The 17,980-nt window shown below is 43.1% G+C and overlaps 1 protein-coding gene across 1 annotated transcript; it reads left to right on the top strand.

Annotated features, from left to right (window-relative positions):
* The first annotated feature begins 330 nt into the window (after positions 1–330).
* On the top strand, positions 331–1,963 carry LOC118229684. The gene is made up of 3 exons (XM_035421891.1): positions 331–491; positions 959–1,046; positions 1,301–1,963. The coding sequence occupies exons 1-3, from the start codon at positions 331–333 to the stop codon at positions 1,961–1,963; spliced, it is 912 nt and encodes a 303-aa protein (XP_035277782.1).
* Positions 1,964–17,980: the final 16,017 nt, after the last annotated feature.

The raw sequence follows: 17,980 nt of genomic DNA, 5'->3' as shown, positions 1-17,980 counted from the left end.
CAGATGAAAGATGGTGATGATGAGGAGCATGTTCATAATGCTGAACAACATGAAGCACAGATGAAAGACGGTGATGACGAGGATAGGGGTGTAACGGTATGTGTATTAGTCCCGAACCATCACGGTACGGATGTTACAGTTCAGTGCATGCCGATGTACGGAGAATATGCGGTAGCCTATGTGTGAAGACTGATGAACGTAATGCAGAACCAAATTCCACAAGCGCGAGTTCCACCTGGAAACCTTAAGCTGTAAGTCGTTAGCAAGTTAGCAACATGCCATGCTAAGCTTAGCTCAAGCTGATTGGAGTCTGACTGAGTCAGTCACACTATGGCGAGTGCAAATGACACACAGGAGCTAGAAGACCTGCCTGCTTCTTTCAAATCAGCTGTGTGGGAATATTTCGGGTTCCCAGTGAACTATGACAGCAACGGAGAGCGAGTGGTGGATCGGACAAGGATGGTGTGTCGGCGTTGTTCGACAGTTGTAGGGTATGTGTGTGGAAACACATTGAACATGCTAACGCATATTCGACGGCATCACCCAGTTGTGCCAATCACCGGAGCGAGGCAAAAAAACCTTATTTATTTTGTAGTATTTTCATAACATAAGAGATGCTTAAGAGAGAGTTTTGTAGCCGATTGTGACCTATTGCATTTTGTTTTTTTTATCAGCCCTACATAAAAATATGACCTATATGAGAGTGTATGTTCACTGTTTACATTTTACTGCTTAATACACTACAGGCTGTACCAACTACCTCAGGGGGACTGTACGACACTAGGTGGAACAAACTGTAACTTGCACTACTGCCTGTTCAAAATAAATGAAAAGAAACCTAGCCTTATGCATTTGGGGTTTTTTGTTGCTTTTTTCCCGTTGTACCGTACTCGTACCAAACTCGTTCAAACCGTGGTGTGAACCAAACCGTGACTCCTGTGTACCGTTACACCCCTAGGTCGCATGTTCATAATGCTGAACTACATGAAGCACAGATGAAAGACGGTGATGACAAAATGGAAGAATGTGATGACATTGAGAAGGAGGTTGTTATTGGTAATATCCAACAGACACCATTCACTTTTAAGCCCATCTCATATGCAAAGCAGAGGTCATTGTATAGTCAGCTGAACATGTGTAATGGAAATGGTGAATGCAATGCACTTACCACCAATAACACCAATCAATATGAGCAGTCATTGTGTCACCAAATCAATCAAAAGTGATGGAAATAGTTTTTTCAGAGCGCTATCTTTTCAAGTATGTGGCAATGAAAATGCACATATGAAACTATGAAAAGCTATTGTGCGATGTCGACGGCTCCATTTTCATCCCCTCCACCCATGTCCGCAACCTCGGAATCATCCTCGACCCCACCCTCTCATTTCTGCCCCACATAAACCAGATCACTAAAACTGCCTTTTTCCACCTAAGGAATATTTCCCGCCTCCGGCCCTCTCTGTCTTTCTCCGCTGCTGAAACACTCATTCACGCATTTATTACATCCAGGCTTGACTACTGCAATAGCATCCTCCATGCCATCACCACTAAAGTTCTCAATAAACTCCAATACATACAAAACACAGCTGCCCGCTTGCTCACCAGTACCCGCTCCAGAGACCACATCTCACCTGTCCTCCAAGACCTTCACTGGCTCCCGGTCAAACAAAGAATTGAGTTCAAAATACTCCTCACCACCTACAAGGCCCTCAACAACCTAGCTCCCCCCTACCTCTCTGACCTCCTCCACCATCATGTCCCCTCCCGATCCCTTAGGGCCAGTAATGCCAACCTCCTGCAAACCCCCAGAACCAAGCGCCGAACCTGGGGTGATAGGGCCTTTTCAGTTGCTGCCCCCTCCCTATGGAACACACTCCCTAACCACATCAAAGATGCCCCCAACCTCCCATCCTTCAAAACGGCCCTCAAAACCCACCTCTTCAGACTTGCTTTCCCCAGCTAACCCCCCACCCCCTGTGTTGTTTTTACTGGTTTTATTTTTACTTATATTTTTTTAAACTTTTTGATACAATTTCTTTTATCCTTCAACCTAATAAAGTTTTTTATTTCTCTTTCTTTTTCCCCCCATGTAAAGCGACTTTGAGTACTTAGAAAAGCGCTATATAAATCTGAGGTATTATTATTATTATTTTTTTTAATTATTAATAATAATAATAATAATAATAATAATAATAATAATAATAATAAATAATAATATATTATACATATATAATACAATATTCTAATGTGGGCGTACCTGCAGACAATAACATTAGGTTGGTCGTAGAAATCATAGATATATATACATATATATGTCTATGGTAGAAATAGTGTTGTACTAGCTAGCGAAACCGAAAATGTCTGAGGAAGAAGGATATTTTGTTTTTGATCATGGGATTTGTTGTGCCCTAGCGATTCGAGCCGGAACACACAGAAGAATAGCTGGCTAATTTGCAGGCCAATCGTGCGAGAGCAAAAGCGAGTCAGGAGCAGGCCGAGATTGAATAACCACAGAGACATATGATGCAGAAAGCTTGCTGGTTACCATATCAGAGGAGGACCTGGCCAACATTCTGTCACCTTGCTCCCCGTTCCAGCCGGCACCACAACCATCTAACCATCCTGTCTCCAGTCAAACCAGAACTCCTCAGAGAAAGAACATAACACAGTCAACCTCCTCATGTCCAAAGATGATGATGAAATTGCGCGTCGTCTGCAAGATAGGCGATTGATAGGCGTCGGGAGGAAAGGCTTGCACAGAACGATGAGGATTTCAGATTTGCGCAGATGGTTGCCAATATGCTTAGAAAACTGCCACAACGTCAGAAATCTGTGGCCAAGTTTAAAATTCACCAAATCCTTTTTGAGATGGAGCAGACTGTTGAAGACCAGTAAACAACACACCATCCACTCAAGCACATTTAGCAGCTGTCTCTCTCTACACACACGGCAAACACGCACATGCAGTACACACATACATACAAAAATGTAATGAATTATAATTAAATACTTAATCAATAAATATGCAAATATAAAACACTATATTCTTTAGACAGTAAGAATGTTTAGTTTTGAAAACATTTTCCTAATTGTAATATACAATATTGTGTTCTAATTAAATATATTATAAATAATATATATTATAATCAGATACATTATAAATAAATAGTTTAAAAAAATAATTTAGACATTAAGAATGTTGTTTGAATGCGTGAAAAACATTTTTCTTAAAGGAGTAACATGGTGGTTGAACGTGACACTTCCCAGTTGTCTTTAGGCAACAACAAAACAAATGTACATTATTTTTTTATTATTCAGTCATTTCAATGTACTTTAAAACGTATTTTTCTAAGCCTAAATTTCCCACTATAAAAGTTCACCCGAACCGGTTGGGGGTGGTAATGAGAACTGTCAGCTATGATTGACAGACCGTGCCCTGTTACCATAGCTACCCCCATGATACGCGCTCTTTTTGAGAGACTGAATTTTCACAAGCTAGCTAGCTTAGTAGTATATCAAGTATCGATAGATAGCTAAGGTAAGGACGTTGACTTATATCCAATTATAATTTTTGCCATCTAGCTAGCCAAGTTAAGATAAAAGCACAACTATAACCTCCTCATAAAATCAAACTAGCTATCTAACGTTATCGATAACATTGCCTTATGAAAGCAAACTACCTAGCTAGCTAACGTTAGCTAGCTAGCTAAATGAATATAACCAGAAATAATCGAATAGTCCTTAAAAGTCACTCTAATTTAAGTGAACCTAACATTAGTCAAATATTTGCATTGTCTTGCCTGTAAGCCAGCGGCACAAACTATGGGTCTCGAGTTATCCATGGGTTTACGGGGCGTGGAAAGGGTAGTGGTTACTGTATTCGTGACGCACCAAGTTGACAACTTTCTCAACCGGTTGAAAATAGGAAAGAAAATATGATAAATTTAAAACGCATATTTCTCCAAAAATACAGAACGGACATATTTAATACTTTACTCATTGTGTTTCTTCAATGCCTCTTGTGCAAATAGCACATAAAATCGAGAAAGTGTGAAAATCACCAGGGTACTCCTTTAAGGGCTTGAAATACTTATTTACATTTACAAAATAAAAACCTCTGAACCATTATTCTTGTTTGTCAGTTCATTTAATAAAACCATTCTAAAGGTCAACCTTAATGAGTGAGCAACTAGAATAGAGAAATTAACATTTATTTAATCTGGCAGTTCAAAAAAATAAACGGGAACTACAATGGGTGTTTAAAAAAGGTTTCCAAATAGGACATGGTTCAGCTAGGTTCAGTTCAGCTGACCTCTTCTGATCATAGCATCCTGCCAAGGCACAAGTCCTTGTGGACACCGAAAGAAAGCCATGAGGTCATTCCAGGCTCCAATGGCAGCTCGTGTTGCTCTGCCTGCTGACAGACGGCCTGTGTCCAGCAGGTTTCTATCCCCTGCCACCTGACTTCTCCACTCCCCTGGGTGTGGCTCACCAGATGCTGAGGTATAATCAGTAAAGTTTGGCGGAATATACCTTGCAGCGTGCGCACTGGTAGCACCTGTGTGGGCAAGGAAATTTTGTAGGGCGATGCATGCCTTCACAACATTGACCGCTTTGCCAGCATGGAATTCCAATGGCCGTCTCCGAACTCTCCATCTGGCTGCCAAGATTCCAAAAGCATTTTCTCTAACACTCCTGGCCCGAGAATGGCGGTAGTTGTAGATCTTTCGACCCTCATCAAGGTTGATGCCTGCAAGTGTAAATTCTAAACATTAATAATCATTGCAATGCAGACTTTGTTGCATTATTTGGGTGCCACACACGTTAACTAACAATTTGCTCTGTCGAGGGACAGCAGGTAGTGTTAGCAAGCAACCTGACGTTACATTAAGTCAAAATTATGTTATAAATTATATAAATTACAAGCATAAAGTATAATTCACAAAAATATAAGTAATAAATCATTACATTTCCTTGCCTTTGCAATAGAAGACGTACTTTAATGTCATTGTTTGCTCTTTACTTCAAAGAAGACATGGATTCAGGCACTATTAAGGCACCGGTACCATTTTAAAAATCATTTTAGCATTGTATCCGCAAAATCTATATGATACCCATCCCTAATGTGTGGTCTCAAAATCGGTCAAAATATGCTTTGTGGAATAAACATGCATTTGTACATTGATATGTACAGTGTAGCACAGGGTGTAGGAGTGTAGCACAGTGGGTAAGGAACTGGACTTGTAACCGAAAGGTCGCAGGTTCGATTCCCGGGTAGGACACTGCCGTTGTACCCTTGAGCAAGGTACTTAACCGAAATTGCTTCAGTATATATCCAGCTGTATAAATGGATACAATGTAAAATGCTATGTAAAAGTTGTGTAAGTCGCTCTGGATAAGAGAGTCTGCTAAATGCCTGTAATGTAATGTAATGTAATGATATGCATGATGTAAAAGGAGCCATGTAGTCTACGGGTAGCGGACAGACAGCTGATTCGATGTCACTCCCCGTTTCTACCTATCAGGATAGCGTCCATTTCCCATTAAACTGCCACCTTTTCGATCTTGTTTTCGTCATGTACGGGAAGGTAGGACCCAGACGCGGAGTGGAAAAATAACACAGGAACTCAAGAGGTAAAGGTTGTTAGTGTTAATCAGTTTAACCTTCAGGGTCCAAGTTGATCTATGCGGTTGTTCCCTGCACTTGGACCGGTACTTCTCTCTAGGGGTTTCGTCATACTTGTTCCTGGTTATGGTTATACACTTTGTTGTACGTCGCTCTGGATAAGAGCGTCTGCCAAATGCCTGTAATGTAATGTAATGTAATGTAAAGGGAAATAAAAGACTTTACTACAAAAAAGGGCAAACACAAACAGGGAACAGAAAAGGCCACAGTGGGCAAAACAACAAACTCAAATTCTTAACTAAAAAAACACAGAACAGAACACAGACAGGCAGAATTCAGGCAGGTGGAACACACAGGCATATACACAAAAGGCAGAAAGACATATAGAACCACAGGCAGAAACAAAGTCAGAAATACAAATAAAACGTATTCAGGAACACACAAGTCGGTGGCAAACACAAGGAACCAGCACCCGAGTCAAGGGGACAAAGAACTTAAATAGACTGAAAACCAACAAGACACAGGAGGGCACAATTAACAATCAAACCAGGACAGGGTGGGAACAACGAGGCACAATCAGAAACAATAATAAACTAATTGAAAGCAATAATACAATTAACAGGGGAACGAGCAGGACACAAAAGAGAAGTGCCGCCATCTGGCAGCCCAACAAGGAAAAACAGAGACAGAAACACAGAACCATGACAGTTTTACCTGGATAGGGGCGCATCAAGTTCTCAAGGAGGGGGAAAGCAGCATCTCCAACAATTACATACGGAACTGTAATTTCTGTGCCAGGCAGCTTCGCAGGTTGTGGAAAATCAAGTTTTCCCTGAAGCAAACACATTCCGAATCGGCTGGCCTGAAACACCCCTTCATCGCTCTCACAGCCGTATGCTCCCACATCCACCATAGTAAACCAGGCATCACACACGGCCATGAGAACAATAGAGTGTGTGCCCTTGTAATTAAAAAAATCACCGCCTGCAGAAGGGGGGGATTTTATCTGAACATGCTTTCCATCCACACCCCCGACACAGTTTGGAAAGTTCCACAGGCACCAGTAGTCTTGCGCAATATCCGCCCATTGAGATGCTGAAGGGAGACAAAATCGGCTTTCAGCGCACCCCATATAGCTCTGCAGACCTCCAAAACGATACAAGAAACGGTTGAAGATCCCATCTTATAGCTCGCCGCAACACTGCTTTGAGAACCACTGGAGGCCAAGGTGTGCAGTGTGATCGCCAATCTGTGGGAGACGTCGATGGGAGCACTGTGGGTCGTTTGGTGCTTGATATGCGGCTGTCGCAGACATGCGAAAATATCTGAAATGTATCTCCTCATCCAGGCCCCGCATTTGTTTCACTAAGATATTGTATTCTCCCTCATTGTCCCTTGAAGTGTTGAGGGGCCTCATGGACCATCTCCTGCGGCTCTTCTCTCTATTTCTCCGAAGCAACATTAAGCACAGTGCTTCCTCCTTCTCATCATCAATCGCCTCTAAACTTCCCATTGTATAAGCAGTCGTTCTCTACCCGATTTGGGAAAACTAAATCGGCGTTTAAATGAACTTTCATCAATAGCCTATGACTCAATGGACTTCATTCAATACGCCACCGTGTACAGGTGCAGGTTGCGCAGACCGTACAACTTGCCGCACAAGTATGAATGATCTGCACGTTCGCGAGTGCTGCACACAACGCAAACTACGTGAACTATGTGAACTACGCAGACTCCGCAGAAGTATAAAACAGCCTTAAGTCTCTTCCTAGTAGGTTGACAGGTGTCTTTGGAGTGAACAGTAGTCTTGCCTCGATTGAACTGTCTCTAGTAGTTATGGTCCGTGGTGCTATAAATGGAACAGTTTGGGTAACCCCTGAGAAACCCCTTGTTTTGATGTGTTGTTCAGTCAATGGCAGGTGTGTACCATCCAAGCAAATGTAAGAGCATGTAGCACTGGTGTCAATGAGAAAACTGCACTGTTTTCCTCCAATATTAATGTTGACGCGTGGCTCAATTAGAGGGTGTTACAATGAAATAGAGACCATCTGAGATTCCCCTGTTCCTAGGGTCTCAGGGCTCTCGGGGCAACCCTATTGGGGACCGAATCCCATACGCCATTGCCCTCCATCTTGGGTTTGTTGGATCATTTAGTTCGGAAAACCTTCATCTCTTCCCTGTGGTGCATTGCAGGTGGGCCATTGCGGCTTCGCTGTGGTGGGAACCCTCCACCCCCTCCTTGGTTTTGGTATCTGCTTCCTCTGCCTCTTTTTCCTTGCCCTCCAGACCAGCATTCTCGGGCTAAATGTCCAAACTTGCCACATGTGTAACATTATTGATTTTGGATATTCCACTGGGGTTGTTGCCACTGTTGTGGTCTCCACTGTGGAGCCATCAGCTGTGCAGGTGTCATTGCCTGCATCGGTATTGGTTTCATTAGTTGAGCTGGAGGTCCAAGGGGCTGCATCGGGGCAGAGTGTTGAGGTTGAGGTGGCTGGATGACTGCTGCTGGAGTAGCGGGTGCTTCTGTTTCTCCTTCTTTCTCAGAGATTTGTAACAAGAGTAATTTTTGTTTGAGGTTCTTATTCTTGCCCTCAGCTGTCTTAAGTGAATTCTTGTGCAGGCGCATATGGTGAATAATGTGTGTCTTTTGTTTCTCCCAGGGCTTTTGGTCCAGGGCCTTCTTCACTGAAGGTGGTAGGGCTTTGACCAGCATGTGGAAGAACATGGGTTTGGGACCCCTTTGAAGAATCAAATGGCTCTCCCATATTAGTGAGCCAAGTTTCCTGCATTCTGGAGATCATGGATGTCTTTGTTGTCTTTTATTTCTGAATTCACAACTTGTCCTAGATTAGCCATGTGGGGACACAAAGTTCTGAGAGCTCTCCAGATAGCACGTCTGTGTCTGTTTAAGTCGCCATCACAGTAGTTTGTGGTAAGTATGGTTGCCAGCTACACTTCCTCAAACAAGTCTTTGGTCTGCAATCCACAGCATCTGGCCAGCAACTGTTTGATGTCTCCCAGGCATAGGGCAAGATGAGTTGTCTGGCTTTCGACCTTTGCAATCCAGGGGCTTGCCCCTTCAGTGATTCTGGGTAGATCCTTAACCATGTTTTCCATATCCATGGCAGTCCATGGGATGTATCTGGTGAGTGATGGTTCGCCCCCTGTTTGGGGCACAACTTGTAAGGGGTACATGAAGACATCGTATCGGTCTGGAGAGTGTCTCTGGCGGTGGCTTCTGCGGAGCTGTCCTTTCTTGACTGATTCGAGAAGGGCATCGTGTACGCTCACAACATTGTCTTTTCATTGCTTTAGGCTCATAAGTTCTTCGAGGGGCACACCCAAATTTTCTAAAGCATTTCGGTGGAGGGCTTCAGCTTCTGCTACCTTTTCAGTACTTAGGATTATGACTGGACCCACTTGAGGTGTAGCTTGGTCTTAGTGTACGCAGCTGGGGATGGGAAAATGTTTTGTTTTTCTCCCACTCAAAGTGCTCATCACTTGATTCTCCTTCAGAGTGGCTGGGAGGATCTGGATCATGGTCATTCACTTTGACGCGTAGAGTGCCTGTTAATGTCTCTTGTACTGTGCGTCTTTCTTTATGACCTTCACTATTTTCTTTTTGCAGCTTCTTGTGTGCCTTCTTATCTCGTCTAGCAGTGGCTCTCTTTTCTCTGTAATTTACTGGAGGCTTGTCTATATCGTAGTAGCTGTTGTAGACTGGATCATCATCTTCTTCTTGTGTTTCTTCATTTTTATAGCGTGATGGAGCGGTAGGCCTCAATGCATCTTGGTACCCTGTGGCATCGGGTCCTGCGTATGCATGGTGAGGTGTTGATGCACTCTTTTCTGATGAAAATTCACAGGCCTTTTTGGACACACTATCATATTCATTTTCAAGCTCTTCTAGCGGAACTTCCACTGATCTGGGGTATCCTAGGTGGACCTGACCTTGGACTTGAAGGGTTCCATGGACACTGGTTGTCCTTGGGCTTGGGGCTGGCGGGCACTGGACATTTTCTGAGACTGCACAAGAGGCGACCATCTGATGAAGTGCTTGGGTTGGATATAGAGATAGTACAGTAGCACTGTATGGTGGTGGACACACGGGCATGGACACTGAGGCTGTTGGCACCACTGTTTCTTTTGGCATTGCTTTGTCTTCAGTCTGGAGGGGAGGTGCAGCTTGTGCGCCTGCTTGTGTTGCTGGCTTGGGTCTGCGCATTGCAGCTTCATTCTTCCACTGGGTCAAATGCATTCTGAGAGTTTTTAATTTTCCTTTCTGTCCAATCTTAGCCTTGCTCTCTTTATTGGTTAATATGGTCTCAACAGCTTGCAGATATACAGGGCGCCAAGTGCCCTGTTCTGACCATGGGGTGGGGCTGGTGGCTGTCCACTTCTGCCATTTCTTCATAGTAGCATCATAAGATATTTGGAAATGTTTAGTCACTGCCTCTAGGGGCGTTAAGGGCTTAGGTGTGTTGCTTGCTTCCTCCGCCATGACACAAGAAAGTGGGGTTTTTCCCATGAGTTCAGTTAAAGTCTCAGTCTTCTGCATTGTCTTCAGGGTAATTGTTTTTGCTGTGTGGGTGTTGCACCAGAAGTCCCTTACTGTGCAGGGCCTCCCTTTCTTCCTTACACTCGGATCTGGACACTGGTTCTACTGATACAATTTGACCTTGTATTGATTGCTCAAATAAATAACAATAGCATTCTGGATCCTCAAAGTCAGATGAAGAACTGGAGGGAGTCCAAGAAGGTACAGAAAAATGCCTTTCCACAATATAATCGGATATCTAAGAACGTGATACCACATTACTTTGTTGCCGTCTTCCCTTTTTTCAATCAATCAGTAATCCTATTGCTTATCAGTAAATCAATCAATCAATCAATAATCCTATTGCTAAATATTAATGGTTAATCAGTCAATGGGCTATCAGTCAACATCTACCAAGTGCTCAGCTTTATCAATCGCCTACCCTCTCCCCCTCTATTCAACTGCCGTCTAGTTTCCGGTACAGAGTCAGTCGCTGCATGAGCAGGAAACAATGCACATCTCTACACATTACTAACACTATTATACACGTTCACAGTCAATCAGTTTCTTTTATCATGACTTCACTTCCTATCGGATTTTGATATGGGTTGAACAATTTTTAAACAAAGATCAAACAAAATATAAGGCAGTTGTATATGGTTCAGCAGGAATTTAAACCCAAACAACAGTAATTAAACAAAATATAAATCTAACCCTTATATGGTACAGCAGGATTTCAAATCAACATAGCAGAAATCAAATTAAATATAAATGTAACACTTGCATGGTAGGACACAGCAGAATTTTAAAATAACGCAGCAGGAATAAAACAAAACTAGCATTCGGATACACTAATTTGGTCCACTCAGTCGAAACATGACAGAACATCACACAAAATAATGAAGCAATATTCCAGTTTTTGAGATGTTATGAACTACTGTTATGGCTAAAATATTAAATACATTTTTGCTGCATTTTGAAAGAAAAAGTACACATTATTTCAAACACTTATCTGGAATTCCGGCACTTTTAGAACAATCATATGCAGAACTTAACTGACAAGTAACTCCAGTCCCATCTACCCAACTGAAACTAAATAACCCTCAGCTAGTCATCAATATACGGCGGGCGGAAGGGGTAAATCAAGAAATAAAACAAAACAAGTTTTCCACTTGCATGTGAGAACACAGCAAAATTTGAATTAACGCAACAGAAATTAAACAAAATATAAATCTAACGCGTATACGGTGTAGCAGAATTTTAAACTAGTATGGCAGAATAAAACAAGAATTTTAAATCAATACTGCAGAAATCAAGGCGAAATTATAAATCTAACACTTTTATCATTTTATGATTTACTGAAATAGCAGTTCAGGCATGTGTCATAAAGGCTTTAAAGAGTTTAAGTTTGCTTGTCTTTCTTCCTTATTGTGACCACCCTTATTGTCAGTGATTATAGGATGTTGTGTTAGTGCATGGGACTTTTTATATGTTTTATCCAAAAGGTGGTTTACATTGCTCCCGTTATTATCGGACGTTGCCGATTTATATGGGCTCCGCGCCTTATCTACGGCACAAGAGGACTAGGTAGATTTATAGCAAACTTTGCACTCTCACGCACACACACACACACTGAGAAAACGCAAGTTTTTTTTCTAACAACAGAAAATTAATCAGCAAAGCAAGTCTTTGTTGTGGGCAGCCAAAAAATAAGTATAAATAAACTTTATACCTCTTATTGCAATAAGACTTTTAGAACGCTTTCCCTAACACAAATTCAGGGTATCAATACATGCCCTTGGCCGTAATTGTCAATAAGACTTTTATATATAGCTTTCCCTAAAACTGCCCCTTTCCTATAACTTTTCCTACCACGCGTAATTCAGAGTTCCAATATATGCCCCTGACTGTACGACTGTTCACAGTGGATTTCCTGTGGAAGACGTCTCATCTCAACAGTTTTCTACACGCTCTGTTACTAAGGTCCGTTACGTATTTGGCTAGCTCAACCTATAGGCCTCTTCTGTCCGAGACAGGCCTTTAAACTCTTATCTCTTTTATTCAATAATTCTTCATCAACTCTTTTCACTGTTCAACTCTTTTTATTTTCTTTATTCTCACAATGCCTTTTTAAACACACTCTACAACAAACTCACCCACAGGAGTCCGTCACACGAATCTGGCCGCAGGGTGGCAGACGGACTGCGGGTAACTCCTTATCACAGACTTTCTATTAAAAAGGCATCTGCGCTTACCTTTTATTTCAAGTTGCCCGGCCACTAGAACGTTATCTTCACAGAGACAAGAGGAACTCTCTGAACAATGGAAATGCATCGATTTTTATACAATCAAACTTCCTTAATATGCATATACTATAATGAAGCAAAACCAATCATAGCATAGATCACACCAAAAGTTGTTTATGACGTCAGCTACTTATCCAATAACAAAGCACTAATCAAAAATAACTGTCCTTTCCAGCATCTGTTTCCTGTCTGTGCTTGAACTAGCGGTACCCTCTCCAAACCTAGGTTTAGGTTCATCACCTCAGGGGCATGGCTAGTTCAAGTCCCCCAATTCTAAGAAACGGCATAGAAAACCAACTCCAGGAAACTGCACAGACACCTGCATAGATCAACACAACTGTTGCAACAGTTTTCATGAACATGATCTTTTGAGTCGCACATACATTTATAACTATATTCTTGATTAATCAATACAATCTTTAATAAGCAACATGCAGAGATATAAAAATGTAAAAGGATATAGAAAATATAAGAAATATAAAACCATTAAAAGGAAAAGCATACTTCCACAGTCATTTGATTAAAGCAATACAGTATGAATCATCCCGCATTTTGTGTCAACTGTGTTCCAATCCTTATGATACTACTGTCCTGTTAACTGCTCCAACAGCAGTTGCTGCATTTAATATCAAATGCTCTACAGTTCTCAGTACATTATGCATTGCTGTAGATATCAAACTGCCTGGAGACTACTCCTTATTTGGCGGCGTCAGCATTGTCTGTGTTGGCGATTTTTTCCAACTTCTACCTGTAAAAGGGAAACCGGTCTATGCTGATATTGAAGGACTAAATCTTTGGACCCAGTTTGAAATAGCAGAACTCAAACAAATTGTACGACAAAAAGACTCCAACTTTGCAGAATTGCTTAATCGCTTGCGTACACACAAGAAAACACCCCACTGCTGGACTCTGATATTCACACATTAAAACAACGTGAAACAGGAGAAACATCTTCTGCTCTACATATTTTTGCTACAAATCGGCAAGTGCACACATAATATCACTATGCTGGATTTGCTATGTGACAGTGCCATCACAATAGAGGCACAAGACTTTGAACGAAATCCAGAAACTGTGAGACTTGAACAAAAACAGGATCATCATGTAAAAGTTTATAGCACCTCTTTACAAAGTACTTTGATTACTGGTGTTGGAGCATGTGTCATGTTAACCAAAAACGTTGATGTATCTGATGGACTGGTCAATGGATCATTTGGATTTGTGCAACATATTGTTTTTATTTAAAAAAGTTAGCATAACATAACGTAAGACAAGAACAGGCTATTCAGCCCAACACTGCTCGTCTATTCCTACCACTAAACTGTACTTAATGCTTAGTTTACCTAAAAGCTAGATAGTATCTAACACTGTATCAAGCCGGGCCTTGAATACCCCCAGTGTTTCTGCCTCCACTACATGTCCAGGCAAGCTATTCCACACATTTACCACTCTCTGTGTGAAAAAATATTTCCTAATGTCTGTGTGAAATTTACGCTTTGCCAGTTTCCATTTATGCCCCCTCGTTTTGCTAACCAAACTCAACTTGAATAATTTCCTGTAGTTCACTTTGTTAATCCTTTTTACAAAAAAGGAATCCTTTTCCAGCACCTCTATATCTTTCTTGTAGTATGGTCCCCAGAACTGCACACAATACTCTAAGTGTGGTCTGACAAGGGTATTGTATATAGGGTGAGTATGATCTCCTTAGATTTATACTCAATACTCCTGGCTATGTATCCCAGCATCCTGTTGGCTTTTTTTTTTTTTTTTACTGCTACAGCACATTGACCAGACCCTGATAGGCTTTGATCAACTATTACTCCCAAGTCTTTTTTTACATGTGCACATTCTAATTTTGTACCACCCATAAAGTAATCCTGCCCTTTTTATTCCCCACATGTAGAACTTTACATTTAGTTATATTGAATTTCATTTGCCAGCCTTCTGCACACTTCTGGATCCATTTAAATCTTCTTGGATTACTTTAGTAGATTCCAAACTGTTGGCTAAACCTCCCAGTTTTTTATCATCTGCAAATTTAACTAGTGTACTTTCAATGTCCGTGTCAAGGTCGTTTATGTAAATGTTAGAGCAGTGGACCCAGCACCGATCCCTGTGGAACTCCACTTCCCACAATACCCTGCTCAGATGAGATCCCTCCTACTACTACCCTTTGTGTTCTATCCTGTAACCAGTTCCGAACCCACTCTGAAATGCCTCCTGTAATTCCTATTGTCCTCATTTTGATAATGAGTTTGTCATGTGGTACCTTATCAAATGCTTTTTGGAAATCTAAGTATATAATTTCATAAGCCCTGCTCCCATCCAGACACTTGGTAGCTTCCTCAAAGAATTTCAAAAGAATGTTAGGCATGCCTTTCCCTTGCAAAAACTATGTTGGCTATCCCTTATGATGTCATTATTTTCAAGAAATAATTCTAGTTTGTCTCTAATGATAGATTCAAGTATTTTACATGTGATGCAAGTTAAACTGACAGGCCTGTGGTTTCCTGGATCAGTATGGTCCCCTTTCTTATATATTGGTATTACAATACCCTGTTCCAGTCATTCGGTATTTCTCCAGTTTCTAAAGACTGTCTAAAATACTTGACAGTGGTTTTAAAATGATCTCACTTAACTCCTTTAGTACCCTTAGGTATATACCATCAGGGCCTGCTGCTTAATTTGTCTTTAGTTTTTATAATGTATCTAATACTTCTATATCCCCTATCTCAATATCTGCCAAGACATTCTGAGTATTGAATATGCCTTCCGGCCTATTAGTAACCTCTTTTCTGGTAAAACTCTCAACAAAGTTGCCATTTAGGGCATCAGCAATATCCTTATTCTTACAAAGCAGTGCTCCATCATTATTTTTAATGCCCTTAACCTTCTCTTTAACTTTCCTTTTCCTACTACAGTATTGAAAGAAATGCTTAGGATTACTTTTAGCATCTTCTCCAATTTGCCTTTCATAGAGCCTTTTGGCTACCCTTAGGTCTTTTTTAACCTTAGCACACATACTACAATATGAGCCTTATTACTTTCAGTACTGTCATTTTTATATATGTTAAACAGTTTATTCTTTTTCCGCAAACTCTTCTGTATAGCTTTATTCATCCACTGTGGAGACTGCTTTTTCAGCTTACTTTTCTGCACCTTTGGAATTAATTTACACTGTGCATCAAGTATAACCCCTTTGAACCTGCCCCACTTTTCATTCACAGTCCTACAATAAAGAAGTTGCACCCAGTCTACCTTACTTAATTCTGATTGCATCTTTTTAAAGTTGGCACGCCTAAAATTTAAAATCCTGGAGTTAGATGGGGCCCTCTTAGTTTGCCAAAATACATCAAACCTAATTTTGGAACGATCACTTGTCCCAAGTGGTTCCATGTGCTTAACTTTCGCGAGTAATAGAGACTGCTGACACTGCTCCAGGGAGTGGTCAGCACTTGCTCAAGATCAAATGTGACAGCTTTGTAAGAGGACAGTACATGTGCTTGTCTCTTGTCATTTTCCTTGTGTTCTCTGGCCTGCACTTCTTGGTGGGCATTGTATTCTTCTTCATGGTTTTCCTTCTCACTGTCATCTAAACACTTACACCACTCACAGTACTTGCAAGCATCTTTATTTTGGTTGGCAAAAGCCCAGGTTGAACTCAGTATCAAACATGAATCTGTAGAAACTAGGTTGTGGTGTGGGGATGGCTGGTTTAAGCAGCCACACCTGCCCTGGGTCAAGTTAATTAGACCTGGCTAATTAGATAATTGGTTAAGAATTAGATAATTGGCCAGGCTAATTGGACCCGGGAACAGGGGTGGCTGCACCTGTGCATAGTGAGGCAATCAGTGTGCACAGGTTAAATCTGCCATCCCCACCCACACTAGGGAGAGCCTCCCTGTCATGACAGTGCTTAACATCTGCTCCTTAGCTGTAACATCTTGCCACCCTTGTGAATAAATGTGGACTGGTTTAAATATAATCTCCCTGTGTTTCTGTACTGGAGGGCCCCTTGGAAAGCCACTTCGGTGGCCTGTGGCAGGCTCGTTTGCCACAGTGGTGGCCCGTGCAGGGGGAGGCGTGAGAGAAACTTCCAACACAGCATAAAATGGAACACAGCTCGGAGCAGGGCGAAACCCCACAACCTGTGGTAGCGCTGGCCAGGATGCTGGAGGGGATGGCAGCCATGCAAGAGAGGCAGGCTGCGGCACACACGGAGCAACTGGAGGCTCTGCGTGCCCAGTCCTCCCTCCAGACTCAGGCGCTGCTGCAGCTGGCTGCTGCGGGAGAAACTGGCCCCCGAGAGCAACAGACACGGCCCCAAGTCCATTTTCCAAAAATGACCCAGGATGACGACGCCGAGGCATTTTTGAATAGTTTTGAGGTGGCAGCGGGGGCGTGTCGATGGCCGGAGGAGGAGTGGGTCGTCCGCCTCCTGCCCCTCTTAACAGGGGAAGCGCAACAGGCAGCACACAGCCTGCCCCCAACAGCGAGGGCCGATTACCCGACCCTGAGAAAGGCGATCCTGGACCGCCTGGGATATAGTCCGGAGACGGTTCCGGGAAACGACCCTGACAGGAGAGGACCGGCCGTTTGCGTATGCGCAGAGGCTGCTGGACATGGCGGGCGGTGGCTCCGCTCAGCAGACGGGGTGGTGGAGTTGGTGACCCTGGAGAGGTTCCTAGACGGCCTCCCGGGGGAGACTGCAAAATGGGTGAGGTGCCACCGACCGACCCTAATGGCGACCGCCGTCACCCTGGCAGAGGACCACCTGGCGCTCTACCCCCGCAGCCAGTCACAGCAGCAGCAGCAGCAGCAGGGGCGGGCAGAAACTGCTCTGCGGAGGAGAGCCCCTCCTCGTTCCCTTCTGCCCCCTTTTTCTTCCCCTCCCTCCCCGTGCCCAAACCCCCTCCTTTTCCCGGAACAACCTGTTTTTTTCTGTTTCCCCAGCCCCAGGCTCAGTGGCGGGGGGGTCTGACCCACAGAGGGCTCCTCAGACGTGCGGACCGGGGTGTTGGCGGTGCGGACAACCGGGTCACCTGCGCCGCGAGTGCCCGCTCATGGAGGTGGGGCAGGTGGTTCGTGTTGTCGGTCCGCCCACCTCCGCTCCCGACCCAGACGGAGCGTACTGTATTCCGGTAAGGATTCAAGAGAGTGAACACCAGGCGCTGTTGGACTCAGGGGCTATGCAGACCATGATTCAACAGAGCCTGATTCGACCTGAGGCATTGTTAGAAGCACCATGGGTGTCTATAAGGTGTGTGCATGGGAATTTACACGAATACCCTATAGTCTCTATAGAGATTTGTTTTCAAGGAAAAAAGCATAAAATAAAGGCTGCGGTTAGCTCCCGTTTTTCGCACCCTCTGATTTTAGGCACTGATTGGGCGGGGTTTCGCCAGGCAGCTGGTAAAGGGCGTATAGGGTGGGTGCATTCATGACGGGTAAGGCTGTGTGATGTGTGTGCTGCTGTCAGTGGTGACGCGGGGTCTTCCGACACGGCAG

This window comes from Anguilla anguilla, chromosome 6, assembly GCF_013347855.1.
Source record: "Anguilla anguilla isolate fAngAng1 chromosome 6, fAngAng1.pri, whole genome shotgun sequence".
In the NCBI taxonomy this organism is placed as follows: Eukaryota; Metazoa; Chordata; class Actinopteri; order Anguilliformes; family Anguillidae; genus Anguilla; species Anguilla anguilla.
The sequence above is the reverse complement of the archived record's forward strand: the minus strand, read 5'-3'. Positions and strand labels throughout refer to the sequence as shown.